The 26,078-nt window shown below is 36.5% G+C and overlaps 4 protein-coding genes across 5 annotated transcripts in view; 1 reads left to right on the top strand and 3 right to left on the bottom strand.

Moving 5' to 3' along the window:
• The window catches only part of LOC129787425 (limbic system-associated membrane protein-like), a 148,320-nt gene that overhangs the window by 60,088 nt on the left and 62,154 nt on the right, over nt 1–26,078 (top strand). The window lies entirely within an intron of this gene.
• On the bottom strand, nt 7,840–8,995 carry LOC129787459 (uncharacterized). The gene is made up of 3 exons (XM_055823043.1): nt 8,918–8,995; nt 8,690–8,833; nt 7,840–8,627 (listed from the first exon to the last, which is right to left on the bottom strand). Exons 1-3 carry the CDS (start codon nt 8,951–8,953, stop codon nt 7,971–7,973), a joined length of 837 nt encoding a protein of 278 aa, XP_055679018.1. The 5' UTR covers nt 8,954–8,995; the 3' UTR covers nt 7,840–7,970.
• Nucleotides 10,703–11,863, bottom strand: LOC129787462 (uncharacterized). Its single transcript, XM_055823047.1, has 4 exons — nt 11,801–11,863; nt 11,592–11,732; nt 11,301–11,521; nt 10,703–11,239 (listed from the first exon to the last, which is right to left on the bottom strand). Exons 1-4 carry the CDS (start codon nt 11,837–11,839, stop codon nt 10,843–10,845), a joined length of 798 nt encoding a protein of 265 aa, XP_055679022.1. The 5' UTR covers nt 11,840–11,863; the 3' UTR covers nt 10,703–10,842.
• Nucleotides 12,700–13,855, bottom strand: LOC129787460 (uncharacterized). The gene is made up of 3 exons (XM_055823045.1): nt 13,794–13,855; nt 13,577–13,726; nt 12,700–13,490 (listed from the first exon to the last, which is right to left on the bottom strand). The coding sequence occupies exons 1-3, from the start codon at nt 13,833–13,835 to the stop codon at nt 12,870–12,872; spliced, it is 813 nt and encodes a 270-aa protein (XP_055679020.1). The 5' UTR covers nt 13,836–13,855; the 3' UTR covers nt 12,700–12,869.

Below are 26,078 nucleotides of genomic sequence, written 5' to 3' on the forward strand. Positions count from 1 at the left end.
AAGAAATACTTTACGGGGGCTTTTCTTTAAGCTTCCCAGAAAACATCTTTAAGATCATTACCCAACGTGCTTGAAGTTGAGTAAAAAGAGAAAAAAAGAAACCAATTGGAAAAGTTTCTCGTTGAATCCTCAATCGATTGATTCCTCATTTTCTGACCGGGACACACTCGAACTCCTGTGTGAGCATGCCAACACGAACTGAAAGGGTACAAAGGAACAAAATAAAATAAAGTCCTTTTCCACCAGCATTGTTCCATGATTCATGAGTAGTGGTTGTGAGAGAGTGAGTGAAAGAGAGACAATGGCTAATTAACATCAGCACTTCACTTTGGTGCAATTTCTGCAATGCCATTAAATGCATTTTGCTGTCTGTGTGTTTGAGGAGTACACTACCCCATTACCTTGTGAACTAATTGCAATGACAACACCCGAAGAAAAGTCGATACGAATGACTTATTTTGTGCATAATTGCTGGAACTGAAGGTGATTTCGCTGGAAAATGGTTCGTATCTGGTTGAATCCCGTCGTACATCAGTGTGAAATAGAGCATGAAAATGGAGATGAAAAAGTATTAAGAAAAAAATTGTGGGTGGTTTGATGAATTTGATTGATTTTTCATTCCGCGCATGATGAGGGAAGACACAACCGCAACTACCCCCTTTTTTTGGGGGAGAATCTCGTATCTTTTCAATTTAATAACTTTAATTGAAAGATATTGGAAAACTCTCCCTCAACTCAATATCTTTTTTTTCTTCTTCCATTTTGGATATAAGTGGATGGGTTGGGGGTTAAGAAAAGTATATAGCATAAAAGCACTTTGTGGCCATGGAAAAAAATCGCTTACCTGCCACTGGCTTATGGATTGATATCTCCCAACAATTTTCACGTGCACACGTGGGCAATGGAGCATCCACTCTTCCACCACTCACAATCTCTCTCAGTTTCTTCCTTCCTCGTCGAATGGAGAATGGAGGGTACCCCGAGAAATTTATTGACCATCCCCCTCACTGCACGCCCCGCCGAAATTCGATGAGGCACTTTTTGGTGGGTAAATGACCCTTATATATTTTGGCAATAAAATAAAGAAATATTTTACCGAATCATGCTAGATAATCTTGTAAATTTTTTATAATTCATCCCAAGTGGCGGAGGTGGAAAAAAAAGGAGAGGAAAAGCCCAAGAGCAACTTTCTCAACTCAATCCAACTAACAATTCGCATCACGAATGGCCAGGAAAGCATTTCCAAGGAGAAATCCCCCGTGGGACTCATAAAATTCCCTTTTAATGAACGATTTCAAGTGCGCAATGAAAAGTTTGTAATTTTTCCCTTCTCATCTTCATTGCAGTGCACATCAGAGTCCTCCCTTTCGGGAAAATGGGATTTTTTTCGCCCTCTCTGGAGCTCATGATGTAGTGCGGGGATTTCTTAATATATTTTGATTTGTTTCTCGAACCTACACACATGGATTTTACTTTACCATATTTTTTTTTTAAGGAAATGAAGGGGGCTTTCATATTAAAGTTTAATGTACCTACCTACAAATAAAGCCTACGGTAGTTATTTAGTGTTTTTGTGTGGTTTTTGATACAATTTTATCCGATAAAAAAAGCACACATGAAATCTAATTTAATGTTATATTTTTACATCCTTTGATACCCTTTGTGTGGAGAGTTTGGGATAAAATAGCAGATAATAGGGAAAAATCGGAAAAAATGGATTATGTGGAAAAATGAAATTATGAAAATTTATTTGTGGCCTGCAATTTTTTCCTCATTGGAAGACCCTTTTTTTGCCAGGAGCTCCCTTGTGGAAAATATAATAACTTTCAAATGTCGGGTGAATAATAAATAAATTGGATTATGCGCCAAAGTTGAATTTATGGGATTGCACATTCATTGCATTTGCTGGATCTTCCATGTGCAAAAAAAAACCCATTGCCCCGATGAGGAGGGATAATAGAATTAATCTGTGGCCTCGCAACTACACACAGCCCTTATTCTCTGCCTTAATTTCAATAATCAATTCGATATGTGATCCCTAGGGGTGGGGGTGCAAAAACCATTTGCCTGTATCGTATTGAAGGAGTTCAATCACGTAACAATTTTCACTGTGAGTTTGTCAAACACACTTCTCACCCCTAACGGCGTATGTGTGTGTATTTATTACATTTTGGCGGGAATATTGTGCAACTTGTTAGTAAATAATCACCCACTATTATACCGTCCTCGTGACTGAAAATGTTCTTTCGATCCGATTGTGTCGGAGGGATTAACCAATCGAATTCTAGAGAGAGCGGTCTCATTATTGAGTTTGCAGAATTGCTTTATGCCTCCCGACGTTCATTATTATTTTCCAACATTTGTCGAATTGGACCGATATTCTCCCCCTCTTTTTCAGCTGCTTATGTTTGGCAGGACTTACTCTACCTCCTCTTCCGTATCGCAACATCAGCGATTGTCAATCAGTGAACTATTGAAAATTGTTCAAGAAAAAAAAAAAGAACTGGGAAGACAATGTGTGGGACAGAGTGCAAAGTTACAAACCAACATGAGTGCGAAAGGGAGATTTATTTTTTCGATTTTATCTTTTATATATGGATTTTTTACATATCTACATTGTGAAGTGCGGTAAAATGGGAAAATAAAATTGTGGGTTTCACATGTCGCGAGCGATTGACGAACATGGGAAATCTGAGATATGTCGCGTCAGAAGAAATTAGGCTTTTTTGTATAAATCTCATTCAGATGACGGATAAAAGCAATTGGATTTTTTTCGAATTAGGGTTCTTTTTCTGTTATTGGTTTTTAGGCATAACGGCTGTGAATTACCTTTTAAGTTTAACATTAGTATGTAATAGGACCTAGGATTTCATTTTTTATTACATAGTTAAAGATAAAATTAGGGCTAAATGGATTTTGAAAAATTAAAAATGCAAATTAGTCCTTTTTTGGCTATGTTCTTTGTCGACTATAGAATTACAAAAAAAAATCCGCTTGAATTTTTAAAATTAAATTTAAATGAAATTATCAAATCTAGGCGTACTCTCTTTTGTTAACCTGCGACGTTTCGATTTATTTAGAAAATGATCTATATTGACTCAATTCTAACTTTATCATCACGGCTTCACTTTACACCATTTTGACTGATTTAAATACTTGATAAAAGGAAAACGCTTAAAAGGATTTTTCAAATAAAAAAACCTCTCACTTTATTTCATTAAATCTAAAAGATAATTCCTTCCAAAAGATATGCCATAAACTAAATTCGACCACCCAATATTAAATCCACCACCATCAAAATAATGTGGTTTTTGGTTTACATCAATTGTTGGAAAATTTTCTTCCCATAATGTATTTTGGGTTGGGGATGAAAACTATTATTTTCTTCTCCCCAATCCCGGAAAACTTCCACTCTTGGGATACCCAGGAAGTCCATTAAAGACGCATAAAAGCATGGGTATTTTCCGGGATCCTCTTCACCGCAATTTTCTCCTTTTCCCCATCTCCCAACCAACCATAGCTATGAGAGAGATGGTACAATGCATTCAATATTAATCCTCCTGGCTTAATTACTCGAAATTTTCACTTGGAGAGTCTTTGGTCTTTGCCTCACTCAAAAGATTAAAGAGCACTCTTCATGGAAGCACCACACAGTGGTGTTCCCTTTCATTTGATCCATGCTGATGAACTAATTGCAACTTTCTTCGCACGCGGATAATTGAATATTAAAATAATTTCTTGGTGCCGTGATTGAGTCAAAGGATTCCGTAGATTGAATTAAATTCATCTAAAGTGGTTGGAGGGGGACGGCGGCTATAGGACGGAAGGCGACTTTCAAAACGGAATCGTTGGCGCGGCTAAAAACGAAATGTGGTGGTTAGGCTCAATATTTGGGAAACAGGGGTAGATGTACTATATAGTACCTACAATACGTTCATCTGCACATGGAATAATCATGGACGAAGCGGTTCGTGGAAGGAGGAAATTGGACGACAGAGTCTCGTCATTCTCTGATTTAGCTCCTCATTCCGGCTTCACGAATATTGCATAATGGTCCTCGTCTCTGTCTATTTTATGTTCTTCAAGTGGCATTAGTCAAAAAAGGGGGAGATCCCAATATACGTAAAACTGAGGGAATTCCCTTTTGATGCCCCCTTCGCACTCAATACTGCTGGCAAAATTGACGCACAATTGTAGCGATTAACAATAAAAATAGAAATTCGAGAGCAAATAAAATCCATCCTCCCTTATTTCGTCTTCTCTTCTTTCGGGGGTTGTTTCCTCAAAATGTGTGGCATCAATATGAGAAATGGGTTGAGTGAGACTCAAATATATACACGCTTTGTAGGAAACTGCTCTATGTAAGGATAATTTGCATCGAAAAGGATCAAATGTCCCTTTTTTCTCAAACTAAGCAGCTCCCTAAATAAGGATGGAGAGAAAAGAAACCAATTATGACGCACACAATTGTTATGCAACTCCTCTTCAAAATAAAATATAAAAAATCATAAGCATTACTCCAAATATTAACTATGTTGCAGCTCAATGTTTTGACATTTGGGTAATAAATAAAACTCCCTTGGCCCCTTTTTTCCATCCGCAATAAACAGACGATCCTCTGTCAAAAAACCACTCGTGGAGGTTCTTTTTTTGTCGCCCATCAAAGGCAAGCCTTTTCAAACAGTCAAGCGCTTCCGAAAATGAGAGAGAGATATATTTGATGGGAAACATCCAAATTCCATTGACAGATAATCTCCGGGAAAATTTGGTAGCCCATGAATATATTTCTGATCAATATATGACCTATAAAATAAGAGAAGTGCTATTGATGGTCCATGTGGAAAAAAAATAACGATTTTCGTGAGTTGTTTACTCAATAAATACAATAAAAACTTTATATTCTCTTTATTTTTTATTCAGCTATAATTTATTTATATTTGTAATTTATTCTATATATTATGCAGATTATTCAATCTTTTAGATATTTATGTTACAATAAAAACTTTACATTGTCCCTCTCTTTCGTTCAGAGTTGCTTAAAATCCTTAAAATGCTTTTCAAATTGAATTATAAATTTAACTTGATTTTTAAGCGACGTGGGATCAACGTTGAATATTGAGATGGGAAAAAAACCCAAACTCGCCGGTAGCGTCGCGTAGAAGAATTTGTGTCTAGCTAAACACGAATTTTCCCAAGCTTTCGGCAGGATTCAGCCTGCCTTCCTCAGGGGGTCTGAAGAGGATTTATTGAGCATAAGAAAACATAATTCACAACAAAGAGAAAAATATTGACTACAAGAAACTTACAAATTACGTTAAATACAAGCTAAACTCCGTCAATAAAATTTACATCTGGAGGAGCCGAGGGGCATGGGAGCTCTGTAGGAATGAAAATTAATTAAAATAAAGAAGAAAATTATAAGAAAATTGAGAAAAAGAGACTCTGTAATTTTTTCTCAATTTTCTTATAATTTTCTTCTTTATTTTAATTAATTTTCATTCCTACAGAGCTCCCATGCCCCTCGGCTCCTCCAGATGTAAATTTTATTGACGGAGTTTAGCTTGTATTTAACGTAATTTGTAAGTTTCTTGTAGTCAATATTTTTCTCTTTGTTTGTGAATTATGTTTTCTTATGCTCAATAAATCCTCTTCAGACCCCCTGAGGAAGGCAGGCTGAATCCTGCCGAAAGCTTGGGAAAATTCGTGTTTAGCTAGACACAAATTCTTCTACGCGACGCTACCGGCGAGTTTGGGTTTTTTTCCCATCTCAATATTCAACATATAAATTTAACTCATTCAAGATTATACTGGGTTTGGTGAATAAATTTTTGTATTTTCGCATAATTAAAAGGGAAGATTAAACCAGAGATTAACTGAAAATTATAATACTTACCAAGGGGAGGGTATTATGTATTCTTTGAATTTTTTATCCCACTCATAGCTTCTCAGTTTTTTTTCATCCACTTCAAGTTATTTAATTAATGTTGTTTGTGAAACAAATACTGAGATTTTTCCAATCTAAATAATATTTTTTGCTACTTTTTAATAATTTATAAATCACTGAAGAGTTTCATAAAAACTATTAAAAGAGAGATATTTTTATTGGAGAGATTTATGAATGTAAAAGTTATGCATAAAAATAGTTTGATGCATTACATATAATATTTAAACTTGCAGAACAAATTACTAAAGTGCAGTTAAAAATAAACTTCAATTTAACACAGTCTTCTAATAACTTATTCATTCTTTCATTAATACTATAATCACATAGATCTTTCTCTCATTTGATGATAGAATCTCATAGTAAATGAGAAAAAATCATAAGACGGGATGAACTTAATTTTAAAGGATACTGCTAAAGTTTTGGGTTATAAATTCTGTGAATTTTAATCAAAATTTACTATTTTATGCACACTCGGGATACGGGAATTTTCAACTCAAATCCTTCTACGTTTATTAATGATTTTACGAGCCATCTTGGACTGAGAATTTAATATCTTAATTTTATGAGCTAGATAATATAGAAAATGCAGAGTTATGAATCCCCCAAAACAAAATTAGATAAGTTTCCGAAAGTTATATGCGGATTTAAACTCCTTTTGCGGTGTGGATATGTGACTTTTGCTCGAAATAAATTAATTATCATCATCAGGAATGGTGTTGTGTAGAGGTCGTAGAGGTAAGGGCGTTTTAAGAGGTAGCAAACTGCATGACACTTTTCTCTGTGGACACTAAAAAGGAAAACACCCAAGTGATGTGGAAAATTTCTTAAATGCCCCGGTGAGGTAACCCAATGTTTACTGCATGCAAACTCATCGAGAGGTCGACGGTGCTCCTTTTGGCTTTTGGCACTTTAACCCAACGCCGTCGCATCCTCCTGACCCGGTGTGCGCGCACACCAAGAAAGGACAAAAAGACAATCCCATGGCAAATGCAAAACGACGCCAAAAGTGTAGTGCACCAACTTAATGGTTACGTTAAACTTTAAGACACTCGTAAATCAAGTTTAGCATCACTTTGATATCACTCTCCTGTGAGGAGTATGAGCCACCGCGTGGGTGACTTGAGTGTCGCTATAATAGGGGGAGCATGGATGCTTTTCTGCACAAGTGTGGTTTCACTCCTCAACACTTTCTCAGCAGCACCCTCATGAGTGAAATGCATGACATTTAATAATTGCGAGGATGAGGCAAGAAAGTTTCTGCACATGATGCCATCTCCTCGCAAAGCGCTATCAATTCAATCCACAAAACCGGGGCGTCTCCTTTTGGGAGCAGTAGAGGGAAAAATTTTGCTCTAAATATCATGGAGGACTCATTTCCACCACTAATTCATTCATTTTCCGCAAATAGACAGAATCTTCTAAGAGGAAGAGTTTATGCAGTCAAATGTGTGATTTGCCAAAATTTCAATAATTTGTTGGAACTGTGAATCATGATAGAATGAATTATTAGAGCGAATTTCTTCTAGCTTTATGATCCTTTATGTTAGTGTGATAATGAAGCATCGTCCTCTCAATACTCGCGTCCTTGCATAAAGTTGGAAGATAACTTAAGCCAAAACTTGATTATTGTTCGTTTTATTTGACGCAAGGTTTGAAAGTTTTCTCTTTTATTTTACACTGTAATTTATATATATATTTCCCAGATATATTAGGTAGGTATGTACATAATTGTATACAAGTAGTAAAGTAAAATTTTCTTCAATTCATGCAAACTTTCATTCATTTCTACACACCAAAACGTGCGAGGTTGTTCTGTAAGTGAAGTGATTTGGAGAAGTTTGTTTGCTTATGTTTCCCCACAAAGTTTTAACTGCATGTAATTAAAAATACATTCATCCTAATAAAATGAAGCTAATTTAATTTGTCTGATAACATTTTGTTTACACACTTTGATAAGTTTAAGGGCATTTTCCGTGCGGCGGAAGATTATTTGAAGCGTTCGAAGGCTTCATTTATTTTTTGTTTCTTAGAAAACTGCAAGATCTGATCTTGCAACTGGAGCTTCGGCAGTAACTAGTGTTTCTGGAGTTTTACATAATTGTTCAGCTTCATTAAAATGACGTCCGTTACTGCATTGGGTTCTTACCCAAAGGGTCTTTGTGCCCGATTTGTAGCATTCGTAATAAAATGCGGGATTTTCGTCATCAACAAACATACCCTCAGTTGTGCAGACAAAGTTGCAGGATTCTCCGGTAAATGTCAGCCTTCCTTTACACTTGACCACCACAATACCTTCAAGACTACTTGGCTGATTGCATATTCCGTAGTAGGTGGCATTGTTTGAGAGTGGCACTTGTATAACTCCAGTTTTGCAGGTGATTGTACCACAATCAGCTGTTACCTTCCTCTGTTTGCATCCCATTCCATTTGTTGTCCAAACATAACCAGGTGGGCATTCTAGGTTGATCGCCTCACCGTTGTAGCATTCAAAGTATTGGCTGCAGTTTGTGGGATGTGGGAAGAATCCATTGGGTGATGAGCATGCGAACTTTGACTTGGGAGGTTCCAAGCAATCTGCTTCTGGTGGTTGTTCCGCAACACAAACTTTGTTAGTCCTATCGCAATATTTTCTATCTGCAGGACACGCTGTCTGCGCTGGCTCCAAGTTAGGACCTAAACACGTCTAAAAGATATTGTCTTCTATGAAAATTTTCTTTAATATTTTAATTTTAATCCACAACTTACCAGCATATTGTAGCAATCCAGGCATTTATTTCCATAATCAGCACCGCATACTGCTTTAGGATCATCAGCGGCTGGAGTAATAGTTGCTCTGCCTGTGAGAATTGACGGGAACAGTGCAGAACTGGCTGCTTGGCTCCCACAAATCTGCGCATATTTAAGTAAGAAATAAAAAATACAATGCAACGTAAACATTTAGCTAAATCGAGAATTTTTTTTCAAATCTCTTACCAAGGCTAAAACACCGAGTGCAACACACGACTTCATTTCACTGGTACTGATCTTTCAAGAGTTGGTTAAAAATTAAACGTTCCTCCTTCAAGACACCTTCTTTTATACCATCTCAAGGCAATTGCGCACTATCTATTGTTTGATAAAATTTTGGACAAATTCCTTGCATTAGCACTGCTAATTGCTTTATACCCAAGATAATGTCACGTGTTATATGGCCCCAAGGCGTCACTCCTTTCAGTGGGCTAACAAGATTCTTCGCGGGAGGATGTCTTGTTGATTGAAAGAAAGAGTTATAATCCTCTATCTTGACGGAAAAGTTGATAAAGATTTCTCAGAATTGAACAAAAGATTCGTTATCATTGCTATATACTTTAAAAAATTTACTAAAAGGTTCCGCATTTTACCAGTTTTGGTCCATACATGCAGATTTTATTCTTGTCTTCCTGTCTCCACATGGCTTCCTCGTCTTTGAATTTTGGAACCATATAAAGACAATTCGCGTGGTGTTTACACAAAATCTCGGAACTTTTCTTGTTGTTAAATATTTGTCTGATAAAAATATTAGGAGGTGTCTGTGAGGTAGGTAGGTGTGTGATAAGATTTGAGAAAGTGAATGAATTATATACACTATAAAGAATCGCTTGTGTTTTTAGAGGCACGTACTATGTTCCCAACATTAATGGGTCGGGAATGTCGTCATAGGTTCAATTTTGACCTAATTTTCTTTTAGATGTATATAGGTATTTAGGGAAGATATTAGAAATATTGTCTAAATGGATTTGATTTGATTGTTTTAGTTAATTGTTTTACAAGTAAAATTATTCAACTAATGAAACTTGAATCTTCACAATTAATTAGATTAAGTTTAGGACCCACAATTCCTTTTAGTATCTAGATTTTCAGTTTTTAGATATTTTGCAATAGGTTCTATTAAGATTAAAAAAATGAAATAATATTTGAAATGAAAGAGAATCATTACTACGCAGTTTCTTTTTAGTCTTTTTTTTTTCAGAAGGACGTTTTCTCAAGAAAATGAAGCACTTTTTTTTATAAAGCATTAAAAACAAAGCGTTTACAAACACGTAAAGTTCTTTTTATTAAGAAGCAAAAATTTAAATTATATACAATAAAAGAAATTGTTTTTTTTTATTATTTCAATAATAATATAACAAATTTTAATATCTCTCTACACGTGTATATTTTCTTAACAAATAATAATTTATTTATTGAGGATGGATGTGCTCAAAAATACAATTTAAGTGATATACATATATGTACAGTACATATGTATATGACATAATTTATTGCATTGCAGTGATAATAAAATTTACAACAGAATTTTCTCTGTCAAGGCCAGTTAAATAAAGCAAAAGCGCGTCACAATTTATAAAGATTTATTAAGATGGGCGTAGCAAAATTTAGAAATTAAAAGTGAAGTAAATTTTTGGAAAATGAAGAAAAAAACTAAATTTATTAGTTTGTGAGATAAGTATAGAATCTGCAATTCATTTCCACATAAAAACTAAATGTGGGTCAGAAAGGCTGGTGTGGGAGTTTTTAGACTGATATTTTGTCAAACTTTACTAAATTGGATTTGCTACGAAAGCCTAGGATCAGTGTTTAGAAGCTTTTTTTTTTTCAAAAATATCGGAAATAAATGTTATTTAAAATTTTTTTTTAAAATAGGCAAATAGGATTTTACAATGTAAAGTTTCGATACGATTACGCCGCTTGTCTATCCCAGGAGTATCAGTCAAGGAGTGAAAGAAAAAAAATCAGGTATATTATCAGGTGTTAGTTCGCTTTATTTTTATTAAATATTAATATCTTGAATTAATTTTCTATTTACTAAAAAAAATCAAAATAAAAGTTTATTAGATAATATTTAAAGTTATTTGATTATTTTCAAATAATCATCTTTATTATACACAGGACTGAGTGGCTTCGTTGAAAACTCTGCCAAGGGTACAGGTCTTATGTTCAGAAACAAACTTGGTCCCGACTTTACTGCAGTCGTAGTAAGAATGTATATCCAATGCATCCTCATAGAGTTTCGTATCTTTACATTGGAATTCACACAGCTTAGTTGCAGTGTTGTAGTATTCATTTACACGTTCACATTTCATGACAACGATGTCTTGTTTACCATTAACTGGTGTTTTGCAGTACGCAAAGTAAGCATTATTGGCGGTGTAGGGCATTATCTTCTCATAGTTTGCTTTGAGGTTGCAGTTGAATGTTCCACAATCAGCGCTCACCTTTTTCGTCTTGCAGGCCATTCCAACTGTTGACCAAACTTGGTTCGGATTGCATTCCAGACTGTAAATTAATTGCTTTTTAGTAACACAACAAGTAGTGGGAACGATTGTGTTAAACTTACAGGTAGGCAACTGAATTGACGCATTCATAGAATAAGCTGCAGTTTGTGGGATGGGGGAAGAATGAATTGGCCTGAGTACATGTGAAGGAGGGATCTGAGAGACTATCACCACAGGATCCATCTGCAGGAGGACTGCTTACGCAGACATCGTTGCTGGCATCACAGTATGGTTTATCGGAAGGACAAGCAGTCGTTACAGGTGGAGCACTTCCTAAACAGAGCTGAAAATATGGTTTAAATAATAACTGTTCAATCAAAGATTATGTTTTTTTATATAAAATAATCATGTACCAGCATCTTTTCACAATCTCCACATCGAAAGCCGTTGAAACCCTCACAAATTTCCTCAGGTGTGCTAGCTGGTTGAATTGGAAACGCACTTCGTTGCACAAAATGTCCTAACTCAACACCGGGTAGGGCATTTCCCGCAACCTATAGAAAAAAAAATCCAAACTTATTTTTTCCCGTCAACTCAGAGGAACTTTTCAAAACTAATATACCACGGTCACAAAAAGTGCCAACGCTGTGATGAATTTCATTTCAGAAATATGTTTTGGGCAAGATTGAGCAAAATTCTTCTTTTGGGTTGGCTTTTTATACATCTCCTCCAGTTTGTGTGTTAGACAAATAATCACACTGACACTATCAGTAAGGATTTTTCAAAGTATTCATCGCACACAATCATTCTCTTGCTTGATGGAGGTCGAGGAAAAAATATATAAACGTCCCCACCCTCGTGGTGGGGGGTGCCGCGTGACTTTTTTTCCAAGAAGAAAATTCGCACAAGTTCAGCTAGAAAAAAAATGGAAAGTGAAGTGTCATAAAAGTCTATCCGAAAAAATGCGTCAAAATTCATGATATTTACTTGAGATAAATATTTGTATTTTCCTGCAAAAACACCCCATAAAGCACTTCTCTCTCTCAAGTTATATTTGCTCTGTGATTCTGTCGCGAATCTGCAATATTGAGTGAAGTGAAATTGTAGGTGAGAAGTGATATGATATTTTTCTCAATGACTCTTTGATGTGCAAATTCTGTGCTGTTGAATCAACACTCGGTGAGATTGTGCACCATTTTCAAATGCATTTGCTTCAAAAGTTGTCATTTAGTACGCGGGAGAGTCCATTTACATATAAGGATGTCTCTATGATATCACGTGTTTTCATGTAAAGGATTCCATAGTGCGTTATCCGGAAACTGATGTAAAAACAAGTGTTGCTATTGCACACGAATCAGGTCCTCTGAATAGACTTTATAGATGATTGGGATCATTCAAAGGAGCTAAAAGGACGTTACGAATGTTTACTGAACTATTACAAATGGTTTCTACTAAAAGAGATGAAAATACGTCTTCAAAGTCTTTTTTCAAGGTTTATTGTTTCTGTCATTGCCAGGTAATTGTTCTTTTAATAAAAAACTAAACAGAAATTTTATTAAAAGCAGTAAAACTCTATTGCTGAAATTTTAAACGACGAAATAGGGGTTTTTCAGTTGGAACTTAGGTTGTTTCTTAAAAAATCTCCCCTGTCAACTAAGCTAATTTCCTTCTACGAATTTATTAAAGTTCTTTTAGGCAAATTTACAATTTTGATCTGGTTCAGAAAATACTCTTCCTCCAGTACACTGCTTGTACTGATAGACAAGATTCGCGCCACTTTTGTAGCAATGGTAGTAGTAACTATTATTGTCAGGATCAGCATAGAGTTTTTCCTCTGGGCAGGCAAATTCACAAGTGAGTTTTGCTAAATTAAAAACTTCATTCTCTCTTTGGCATTTAAACATTAAAACCTCCTGCTGTCCATTTACAATGAAGTCACAGTACGCATAATAGGCGCTATTTGTTGAAAGAAGCTGAAATGTATCAGGATATGGTCGACAGTTCACCGTTCCACAATCCTTGGTTGTTAACTTCTGTTGGCATGCCATTTCGTGGCCAGTCCACGAATACCCAGGTGGGCAGGTATTCTCAAAAGCCACTCCACTGTCGAGGCATTCGTAGAAGATGCTGCAATTTGTGGGATGAGGAAAGAATCCGGTGCCCATGCAATTGAAATTTGTTGTTGGTCCAGTGAGACAGTCAGATTGATTAGCAGGTGGATCAGTCACGCACATATTGAGCTCTTTGTTGCAGTATTTCCTTTCATTGTCACATTGCGTTACTTTGTGATTCCCATTGCGCCCTAAACAAAACTATACATATGAAAGGAAAATTGATTTAGGGGAACAGGAATTGACTTAAGGCGATGAATATTGAACTATATATGTCATTTACTTACTACAGTGTTGAAACAATCACCACAAATTGAACCATAAGAGCCATCGCAAAGGCTTTCAGGATCAAAAGCAGATGTAGCAAATATTGGTGTAATAGCTGATCTCATTCCCCATACTTGGTTTGCCGAAGCATAACTCAATGGAAGTAAGAACTAAAAATGGATGAGTTTTACATTATTATTCACTTTTGAATTAATTATTGCGCGCACTTTTACTTACACAGAAGGAAAACACTGCAAAAAGAATAGAACTTTTCCACATTTTCTTTTCAAATTTATGTTTTTCGAAGCTCAATTCACAAATTATAGAATTCCAGAAATGATCAAACGACGTGTGAAAAGCCAAATGAATTGTAAGATTAGATGATTGTTGGTTTTTATACGACTGTCTGATGTTGAAATTATCTCTTCGTATTAAGGTGTGGAGCTTGATGGCATTTATCAGACGAATTTTGCCATAAAGCTCAATTATTATTTCCTATTATTCTCACGATTTTCACAATATGGGAAATTTTACAATTCGGCAGTGAATAGTATTTTCAGCTGAATTAAATTGTTATCATTTTTCAAACTCCAACAAGGAGATTTCAATTTAACTTCCTCCCATGGAGAATAAAAGCTTGTGAGCATATATATCTAGAGCATAAACCCCATAAACCTATGCTATTTAATTTAAATTCTTTGTTACCAAAAATAAAGCTAATTTTCTTGGTAATTCAAGTACAATTAGCGGTTTTGTCTCGAAGAATATCCCCGTGTGTGTGTATGTAGGTAATTCTACTCCTTTTTACACCCATGGATAAGAAAATGAAATACGAATTTTCTTACAATTTCCCAAATTCCCTCACACAGTATGTTCTCATCTTCCACATTTCCTGTGTTTTTAAGGAAATGAGAAGACTTGAAGGAGTGAATTGGTTTTCTGACGAATTGAAAATTGAATAATTAATCAATCATTTGTTTCCATTTATCCTGACCTTTTCTCTGTGTTGGAAGAAAAGGAATCACTTTTGTTTATCTACCCAAGCACACAGAAAGCTTCTTCGGGATTTTCACAATTCCCCCATACGAGGGCTTATTCAAAATTCTCAATGTGAAAATTCTTTTTATCTTCTAAACGAAAAAAAAAAACAAAATTCAAAAAGAATTCTTTAAGCAATCAATATAATGGTATAGCTTTGAGGTAGCTGTATGTACCACCAATTGGAGACACTGAAAAAGAAATAAGAAGTAGGTAATGCAAAATAAGGGATTTGAATATCTATATAAGATTTTATTTTTTCCTATATAATATAAAACGTATAAAACAGATCCTTTTTGCATTGTGCAATTAGGTTCACCCACAAGGCATGTCCAAGGAAAATAGGAAATGCTGCATCGGAGTTAAAATGTCCCTCCTGGCCAAATGAAATTGCACCAAGTTGAAAAATGTTTACCAAAACGAATGAGAAAAACACCACGGCAAAATTAATTTCATACTTCCTCGGTGCATGCTACTCTAACCTGGGGAAGGCGGAAGACGTTAATGAATAAAGAGGAGCATTTTAACTGCCACCACCACCCCATATAAAGAGCTTTTTACATCGAGAAATCCACCCCGGGTCGTATATGGTGGGAAATTTAAGTTATTCATGAAGAAAACTGCGACCATGGATTGCAATTGTCGCAATACGGTTGTAAATGAATATTTCATGTGGTTTTCCGCGAGTACCCAAAAGTCCCCGCCCGCGACGAAAAAAAAACATACATATATAACCCAAAGATTTTGCTTCGCGAATATTCAGCTTTTGTGATCTTGAACTCGTCACTTGCTTGTGCAAATGTGGCCCTGAACATTTTATCACTTGCTCATCGCACCAATTCAGGGCAGACAATAAAAAATACATGAGAGCATTTTCTTCCTTCTTTTTTTGTTCTTATCAGTCAGCACGAGAGTCTTGAGCTTGTTTTCCCCCGAAAATCACTCAACGCGGGCAAATATACACTCATGGTTCGTCTTTGCCATTGTTGTATCAGTCGAGAAGAAAAACGAAAATTCCCATGTGAAAATATTTAACCTTCAGCAAGAGTGGGATTGAGATGGTTGAGCACGTGGCAGAGAAGGTACATATAGGGCTTAAAGAAAGGCTGCCATTGCCTTTAGTACTCGATCAAATTCATTCTTGTGCGGAGACACGTCAAACTTTTCCATCCACAAGCCTCGTGTGGCTTAAAACAGCTAATACAATCCATGACTTTGAGGAGTTATTAGGGAAGTTTTTAAAGAAGTATTACGACAATTAAAAATGGATACAAGGGCTCATCCTGCGATGTGTTTTTTTTTTCTTAGGAAAAAAAATTGGCTCCCTTCTCATCTTTCCTTTAGGCAGAGTTGAACGATTATTGATTTATAGATTAAGAATAATTTTTATGAGATTTGTTATAAAATTATTAAGATCAAAAAATAGTCCACAGGGTTACCCGTAAGAAAATTGCAGACTTGAAGAAAGAGACAAGAATTTCCGAAAAGATCTTTGAACCGTTTTCAAAGCAATTAATATAATTCATAATTTGTAATTTGTACCCGTCAATTTTCGAATTTATTGCTTCATCCCTCAATTAAATATTTCAAGAAATCTTAAAGATCCGATCCTGAGCTTTCAAAAAAGTTTATATTTTGAAGCTTTAAAAAAAAGCTTTCAACTCATACTTTACAGAATTTTTGGAAAATCAACAATTTTCCTCTTTTTCCTTCCACAAACTTTAAGAAAAAGCTTTTCCTTAGAATTTAGTATTATGATTATTATTATTTTTATAACACAGATGTACCTTCTTCACAACTTAATCTTTGAATCTAACATAAAATGTCTGTGGCATCTCAACTTTGACGTCAATTATTCTTGAAAAAAGTTGGGAGAAAGTTTATGTTTTCGATATTTTTCCTCCATATACACGGGGTTTATTGGAAAATGGTAAAGGAATTTCTTGTGCAGTCATCTCATTCTCGAAAGTTTAAATGGGCGAAAAATTGAATTTCATAATTAGAGATATGATGACGATGGAGAAAATGCCGGGGTTGAGAAGATTTTTTCCCCGTCGACATTCCATCGTAAGGGAATACCGATTTCTCCATCATTGATTTCTTCAGTGATTTCTTCTGCTCTCACACCAGCAACCTCTCTCGTCGCCCCCTTGTGAAGTGATTGGAAAGAGGATTTCTTGTCGACATGCAGTCTCTACAGAGATTCAAAAAGGACGATCCTGCCGCAGTCTTTCCGTCCGGAATAATTGAGTGTGGGTGGAAAAGTGAAGAATCTCGGGCAGAATGGAATTATCAAGCATCCTAAGCTATGTGTGTGAGTGTATTTGGGCAATGTAAGTCTCCTCCTTATTCTGCCAGAAAATTTATATATACCGGAGGTCTCTCTGAGTGAGTCTTTTTGTCTTTTTCCCAAACTGTTTGCCATGAGGAAGATGTCAACAAGAGGACTTCCCCAGAGTGGGTGGGAAGGTGAGGCACTTCATCCACTCAAACCTCCCATGGTGTTCAAATGTGTAATCAAGTTTTCCAACTCAACTTTCTTCTTGGGACTAATCAGCGACAGTATCAGTTCGTGTCTGTAATATTAAATCACTGTTTTGTTACGACCGGAATAGCTATTCACGGTCGTTGTTTGTACAACAGAAACCCCTGGCTAGATGGAGGGGGGTGCGGGGGTGGAGAGCGGAAATGAGAAAAGGCAATGGCGGTTGAGATGCTATACCCTCTTCAAATGTGAATGCTAGATATTTGTGTATTTGTTCATTTAATTCCAAATGTACCCCTCGTGTTTTATGACTCTCCCCCGTTGACAGATTGGTTCGTTAATTTTCTTTAGAAGACAACTTTCAGCATTTTCCCGCACTTTTTCTCATTTTTTTTTCTTTTTGGGTGTACTCAGCACGCCCCACGGGAGCCCCACTCGTGCGCCAAATCACTCCGAAAAGTGCGGTTGATAATCAGCAGAACGACAAACAGGCTGTTGAGGGGTTTTTAACTTCTTCCTTATTCACTTCGATTGCCATAGGAAATGGGGTTGGTTTGGAAAAGAGAAACTTTCCGTATGCTGTATAGGAGTTGTGTTGTATTAATTATTTCTCTGTGTATTTTCCAAGGAGGGGTAGCCCCGTTATACATACTACAAAACCTATTCTCCCTTGTATACGACTTTGGAAACACGATGTCTTAATTAGATTCTTAAATTAAGTACGTTTAGAGGCCTGTAAATAGATCCTTTATGTCTATTATTTGCTAATTTTTATTCTGAATGAAGAGAATAAATTTAAAAATCCGTCTACCAGGGTGGTGTTGGTTAAGAATTTGAATACTTCTTGCAGCTTTCTTCAATCAATCGTTAAATCTTTTTATTAAGAAAATAAATTTTGTAAATAAATTTGAGAGATTTATTCAAGATAAAAGAGTTTAAATAACTTTTTCTTTCCCACGAAGAAAAAAAGAGTCTTTATAATGTGGAATTCATCATTCCACCACTTGCAAGAAGCGGAAAGACGGTATGAGCAATCTTCTTTTCATTTGTGACATATTGAAGAGGCAAAATCTTCTCATTTTGTGTAACATATCAAATTCAATTAATTTAAATTTGTTGGCATAGAGAGAGAAATAATTTCAGCTGTTTCCGTGCCCCCGTGGAGTGGTGAGAAGGGAAAAATCTCCACGAGACTCGTCTTGGGGTAATGTCTGTGTAAATAGAAAAATTTTTCACAATTTTTCCAAGAAAATTGAAAAATTCAATTTCACCCTCCCTCCTCCCCGCACAACTTCACTCTTTGATGTCTCGCACTGTTAAGTGGAAAGGAAGATGAAACTTCACATAATTTCCTCGGCTTTGAATGCTATTTTACTCCAAACCATGCACTCTCTCAACTATATACATAGCATTCCGGCAAGTTTTCCTTCAAATCCTCCCTGGAGAGTTTTTTTTGTCATCTATACTATTTTATTATTGGAAAGATGCATAGAGTTAAATGGAATTTGAGATTTATGCAATTTCTTTCGTTCTTTCTTTCAGTTTTCATAATACACATAAGTTTATACTGACTTTTTAATGTGTTTTGCATATTACATTCTCAAGATTTTTTGACCCTTGAGTCTACGAAGGATTATGTAGAGATTTTCTATTTGAAAAATATTTCATTTCTTGTGAAAATTCGTGGAAAACATCGGAATAAGTGCTAGATACATGCACTACCTCTCGCTTATTGAAAGTCCTGTACATAATAGTGAAGATTAATTATGAACGTCAACACTGGGGAGCGACTATTTCACTCTTTAGCCTCTAATGTCAGTTAATCGGAATTAAATCCTTCCCAGTTACATTTTCTCAGGGCATTCCCATCCTTTCAGCTTACAACCCGTGATAAATCATTAATTGACCGTCAGGCAGCGGGTTTTCGGGTATACCTCTGTCATATACTGAAACACTTTGATGCTGTCGACCAAATTTTAATGTCCTCTTTGGCATACAAAGCGGTTGTCTTTATGCATTTAACCCACCAGCTTTGCTGTCTCGCGATAGCCACATACTCTGCGGTTGTCCCTACACCACGTTGCATATAATGGTTAACCCACTGAATCCATCCGATTTTAGTGCAATGAATGTGATTATATGAGCTGAAGCATAATTTACACATCACTCTTCATTTACACACAGAAACCCTCTGCTGAGCTGAAGCTCCCACGTGCTTGTGCATAATGTTTTACATTCAATCAATCTTTCATTTTCCTTCGTTTATTTTGAATTTATATTGGAATAATTTGGGTTTTTTTTTTATTAACGACTTCAGTGGATTATATGAGAGACGAATTTTTGCTTTTATAACGATGATACCTTAATTTTGAAGATATAGAAAGAATTTTTGATCCTATTCAATTTCCTAATTTCATTTTACTTTTTTAATTATTTCTAGATGCCCTAGTATCTAATCTTTCGAAGAAACCTCGGAAAAATCTTCTTGTTTTGCAGTATTTTCCAATACCTGTTGAAGGTGATTAATTAACGAAACATCAACCGAAGAAAATTGCTCAAAACTACCTTCTTCTCTTCAATCACACATCCCTCAACACGCCCAATGTTAATTTCATCCCTTCTTTTCATTTTGGTAATGCTGGCATCCTAGAAATTGCACTTAAATGCTGATTTATTGTGCTTATCTTGAGCATTAAAAGTGTAACACATGCGACTTGAGGCGTAATCTTCAGAAAGGCGGTTCTTCATGCGGAGGAAGTGGATTTAGCGACACTAAAAGTGTCGTGCGTCTGGGGGATTGGATTAAAGTGAAAATGTGATAAAACACATGTTTACCAGCTTTTTTCCACCAACTTTGTCGCTCAACGTAATCTCAAAGTACATTCGCGCGATTAAATGCATTTCCCTGGTTATAGATGACTTTTTATGGGCGCTCAAACTTGTTGCGTGAAAATGTTGCACATTTTCCTGCTGAGTTCTTTTTTTTGTGTGTGTACAATATGCTTTCCATCCCCCCAGAGCCCTTTTTGTACCCTTGACTTGGCTCTATACCGCCGAAGAAGTAACACCTTATATGAATGGTGAAGTTATGTGAAAGTCATCATTCATGCACCGCTGGATATCACACGAAACATTCCCTTTGTGTACCTCTCGGTGCTGTTCTCTTTGGTTATATACACAGAATTCACCTTTAGATACAGTAATTAATTGTTCCCACAGCATTTCCCTGCAATTCACGTGGTGCGGAGGTGTGTGTGCAGTACGTACTATGTGGTCGCATTTTGTGACTGCGGTAATGTTATAATTCAGTTTTTCCGCACGCTGCGAGGACAAAAAGGGAGTCACGATAAATTCCACGGCTTTTCTTGCGTGTACTAAAGGGGTTGGGGGTGAACAGGGGTTGAGAGGATGAGGGCAAGTGAAAAAAGTTTTCCCATGGAATGGAGCGCGTGAATTATAATGCTCAAGAATGAGGATTTGAAAGGCGCCAAGTGGTGCTGAAGGCATTCTTTTTTTTTTGTTCCTTGAGGAGGTCGCCTGGCACTTTTAATTAGTATCGATCCACAAGCCAAGAATGGCCTAAAATGTGCCAACATCGATGCCGGAAATCCCGCCTCACTTTCACCCCTTTTGCCCCATCGCTGACACTCAGGGGTTCCACAAACTGACTTGACACCACTCCCCACTCGGGGGTGGCAAACTTTTACTTATTGTAATTTAATTTTCTCTCGTGCAGAACTTCTGCTGGGGAGCTTTCTCCGCGTGTTACTCTCCCTGAAAGATCTGTTTATGGTTCGTGTTGTCACAATCACAAAATTTGTTTGTGCAAGATTTATATAGAGCACATAATACAGGCTGTGGTTGCTATTTGAGAACTTACCTTAAAAGAAAATATTTTTTTCCATTAAAGGCTCAACCTAACTGTGGATTACTAATGTGGGGTAAATGAAAAGGTTTAATGGATCTAAAAATAGTTTGTTGTAGGTTGTGCTTTGTTACTAATTTCCCTCTGACTAAAGCTTTAAGTTAGAAAAAAATCTTTTTTTTTTGTAACTTTTTCTATTAATTTCATTCTGTTTAAAGCTTCTCGTTATAAAAATTAAAAGCTTTACGACTAGATATGTTTTTTTTTATGAAGACTCATAACGTGAATATCTTAGCATTACACATACATAAATATATTTAGTAAAATGATTTACAACTTATTTAAATAATTTTTGTTAAATAAATCAATTCTTCATCAATATTTATTTTTTGAGTTACCTCTAAATTGTTTATTTCTCGATAAAACTTTTATCTTTATGTCACAATATGGGGAGGGGACCCTGGCGTGGTATAAAATAATTTTCTGTATAATTTTCAACTAATAAAGCAATATTTACTTAACAATATTCCCTTTTACTACTTACTTTCCCCTCTGAAAAAGGTTGTTGTTTCATTTTACTGCATATATAACAATTCCAATAAGGTTCTCGACAATTTACCATGACTTTTGATGTTGACCTACTATATATATTTCAGTGCTCCTCCATAAATTCAATTTGGGACAATTACGGATAAATTGTCCACATTCCACTGTTACACACTGTATACATAATATTCTCTCTCTGTGTGCCACTTGAAATTCAGTGTGGATGTTTTGGGGGGTCTGTGTTGGGTGGCATTTGCCTAAATTATGGTTTAATTTGTATTGTGTATTTGATTTGTATTTATATCAAACCCCATTTTCTTGCCATGCCTCCATATATGGCTCCACAAATGAATTGTGGGAGTCGCCTTTCCCACCATGCCTCCCACATCTATAGTCTTGGGTTTGTTCCCAGGCATTCCTATTCCTATTTAGGGGTCTTTTTTTTTCATTCAACACACCCAGTGACGGTATAAACAGTGTCGAAAACATTTTCCGCATTTTTTCCTTGACTTTTTTCATGGATTTCTGCCCTTGGCAAAAAAATGGACTTCTAACAGCTCTGGGAGCTGACTGTGTGCTTTATTTCCCGGCGAGGGTGGAATATATCCCACCCAAACCGTAATGCTAAGCTAAAATTTTCACCTTATATTTTATTTAGGTAAAATTGCTGTACAATACCCTTTTCATTCTTTAGGAGACACACACACACACGTACGCATTCCGGGGGAGCTTTTGTGTGCAGGAAAAGGGCGGAAGTTCCATGTTTAATTGTGACGGAGATATTAAGATGCTATATAAATGTTGCCTCTCTGCAGCATGGGATCTTATTCACACACTGATGACCTCATCAGGCGCTAAATCGCATTTTCAGCTCCCCACGAAATGTACCAAAAGGGGGGAGAAGTAAAAAGCCTCCATTTGCTTACATTGTGGAAGGCGGATGATGCCTCAGCATTCAAATAACGACTGAAGCTTCTGTTTTCACGAGATAAATTTTAGACATTGCACTTGACTAAATGTGATTTCCATTGAAAAGCTTCTCGACTTTGAATCACATTCACTCCCCTCCCGGAGTAGGGCACCCTCCATCGTACATAGCTGCGACAATCTTCCCATGTCGAAGTTCAGAGTTGAGGAAATACAAAGAAAAATTGTTTAGATGGAAATTAAATCAAGCACAGAGTTGGAATTTGTTGTAAAAGTTGATGGGAGATTTCTTTTAGTATGAAATTCTTTTTCTTTTTTTACTTTCTTGCGCCGATATTTATTTTCTTTGTGTTTGAAAGAGGTTTTTTTCTTTCTTTCAAACGTTGAATTAAATATGTTTCAAAATTAAATGTTAAAATGAAGAAAGATAAGATAAGATAAGATAAGATAAGATATTTTATTTCTTTAAAATATCTTATCTAATATCTTCTTTATAATATCTTATTATTATCTTAATAGAAAGTTCTTTTTTATCTCAATATTGTTTTGAAACCTTTCTATATAACAGAAAGAAAACGATGAAAACTGTACAGTACATGCTGTAGAGTTTTTACACACAATGCTATATATCTATAAGTTATTTAATCATATACATAATTTATTGAATCTACAATCTTAAATATTTTCAACTCAGCTCTAAACTCACTCCTGCGCCTAAAATTGCCAACTAATTTTATTTGCAATCTCTTGATGGAAATATTCACGCATCCACTCGGAGCCTAGAAATGACTAGAGAGAAAATTAAATTTAGTAAGGAAATTTCCACTTTTGATTCAACAATTAGAGAAGAAAATTTCCTTTCATCATCGTATTGAATCTCTGGCATAACATCCCCTTTTCCGCCACACACATACACACGTTCACCAGGCACCCCTTTCACATTGGCGCATAAGGGTGGTATTTTCTTCTTTTTCCCTGACAGCATATGCTTCTGGGGGGGGGGAGATAAAACCATGCCTAAGCAGAAGATATGCACACTATCTGAGAGGAATTTGTGATGTCGAGATGTTTAATGAATAAATGAGAATGGTGTGAAATTCGGGTCGATTTCACGGCATGTGCGAAGGATTTGGAAAGGTATTAAAGCTGCACCCGCGGCAAAGTGTATACAGCTACACCTTTTCTGATAAAAGTGGTGTGTGCAAGAATTATTTCAAAAATGCCATAGCATAAGACGACATCGCACCGTGGGGATCTCAAACCCCCCCACGCCGAAAAAAAGCATCTCACACTCTCCAAGCTCAGCGGGTGAGAATGGCGCCAAGTGTTGAAGAACATCGACTTGAGAGCCAGAAGCATATTTTTGTACATACAACTTTCCACCCCAGGGGTTGAAGCGCGACATGTTTTCCACACCCTCAGCTGCAGCCAAGCATTAAATATCACATACAATTTTTAAGCGAACCATTGCGGGGGTTATTAAATCCCCAGAATAGCAGGGTGTTGCAGAAAGGCCGATGGACGCGAAATGAGAATTTTTGCTGCGAAGGAAATTACAACAAGTGAATTCTTGGAGTTTTCCACCCTTTCCCACTCTTTTTTTCCTTTCTTTTAAATTGAAAAATTGATCTGTCGCAGGTGATTTTCCATGTGAAATACTCCTCCAACCACCCCAACTATGGGGGATTGTTTCGCTGAAGTAGCTCGCGGGAGGGGATATGAGATTTTTACCCCCGCGGGGGTTTGTACCGGGGAGGTTTGGGCATAGTGACGCCCTGGTAAGGAAAACTCTTAAATGCAAAACAGCGTGAAAATACCATTAAGAAGCATTTTCTGCACAAAGCTTGCAACTTTTATCCCACCGCTTTTTCAACCAATCCTCCCCGTCTTCCTGATTTTCCTGGTTGTGCGGTGGGTTTGCCTACGGGGAATAGATTAGGGATTTAGTTTTTATGTGCTTCTAGAAATTTCACATTTTACCTTTTTTCACGTATCTGTTTGAGTGTAATAGAAAAGTCTCCTTTACTTTTATTTTAAGGAAAAGAGAAATTTGGCAACAGTGGATCACTCCCTGTTTTTTGCTACATATAAAACGTTACATTCATAAAATTCAAGTCAATTTTTCATGAAATCTTCCCTTGTGTTTTTTTCACTCGGGTATTTTTCAATATCAAACCGTCGCATTGTTTTCTCATCCTGAATGCATGCATATATAGGCAAGATTGACTTCCTTCTACTCTTCTGTCTACGCTGTCTAGGACGGGAAATGGAGTTTTCGTGATTGGTTTTCTTTTTGTCACCACACAAACCATCTCGAGGGCACACTTTTTGTGCATCACTCGAAGGGGTGCAAAATCCTGCAAGATGGAATTTAAAATTAAATCAAGGGGATTGAGCACCCAGAAGCCCCTGTCAATTCTCAATCCCACGCGCGGCTGCTTTTCTTTTTTTTATTTCTTTGTCGAGGACAGTGTATAAACGATGAGAAAATACCTTGAGGTCATGTTGATGGGGTTTTAATTGGTTTTCAGATTTAGCATCCCTTTCAGTCTCTTTGTCACACAAATTTCAAACCCATCTTCCCTTTTTGTCAAATTTTCTGGGGGTGAATGAGCACTCAGGAATTGTTTGATATTGCAAAACCAAAGACGGAAATGACAGATGTACATTTGTGTATGTCGCTTCCAGAAGCATGATCGGGTACATAGTACGTTGGGATGGAGGGTGGTGGTGTACAGGGACGAGGTGTATGGGATATGGTTGTTATGGGTGGCTCTAGGGGGGGGGGGGGGGGAGGGGGTTATGTGTATTCATACTTCTGTGAGAATGCTTTTAACACTTCATGATCATCAAACACATCCGACGGCACAAAATACCGATGTAATGCAATAACTAAAAATAATAATGGCATCTTTTTGGTGTGCACCATGGAGAGCTTTCAAAGTTTCCCGTTCGTTTGTTCCAACGACATTCCAACTATTATTATCCCAAGTATCTATGCATACCACACAATCCAAAAAGGGGGGAAGAGGGTGGTTCAAAACACACTCATATACAGAGCGTATTTACGATGAGAATAATGTCGCGAGCATACAAACAGCTTCGAGGGATTCTTCGGAATATGCTTTTACCATTGTAAAAGGGAACAACAAACCCATGAGCAGTGTGTGCATAGAAGAGGAAAAACATCCAACGATATCTAGCCTCTTACTTGTGTTTTTTTCTTCTTACTCTGCACTCAATGTTCCGCTCAATGTGAAATCTACCCCGTGTTTGGAAGCCCCCTTTTAATGGTCTCGTTATTCGATGCTATTACTTGAGATGATTCGTCGACAAGAACAATAAAACTTCACGCATTGTAGAGCTTTTCTGAATAAACATTCACACACACGCTTTTTATTGACACCTACCCCCCTTTCATCCTATTTAACATTTACGATTTCTGCCAATAACTTTCGCGTGAGAGTTTTCGCAGCAAATCTCAAATCCAGAATTCACCCAAAGCTTACCGTATATACATATGTATGTGCAAACCCTTTGCAAAATACTGAGTAGGTAGCTTTTCCGTTTGAAGTAAACAAGAAGAGAAAAAAATTATGCAATGGACTCGGTTTGTGGCTTAGAAAACTCTCTCTATATATAAATCTCTCTCAGAATTATA

This window comes from Lutzomyia longipalpis, chromosome 1, assembly GCF_024334085.1.
Source record: "Lutzomyia longipalpis isolate SR_M1_2022 chromosome 1, ASM2433408v1".
In the NCBI taxonomy this organism is placed as follows: Eukaryota; Metazoa; Arthropoda; class Insecta; order Diptera; family Psychodidae; genus Lutzomyia; species Lutzomyia longipalpis.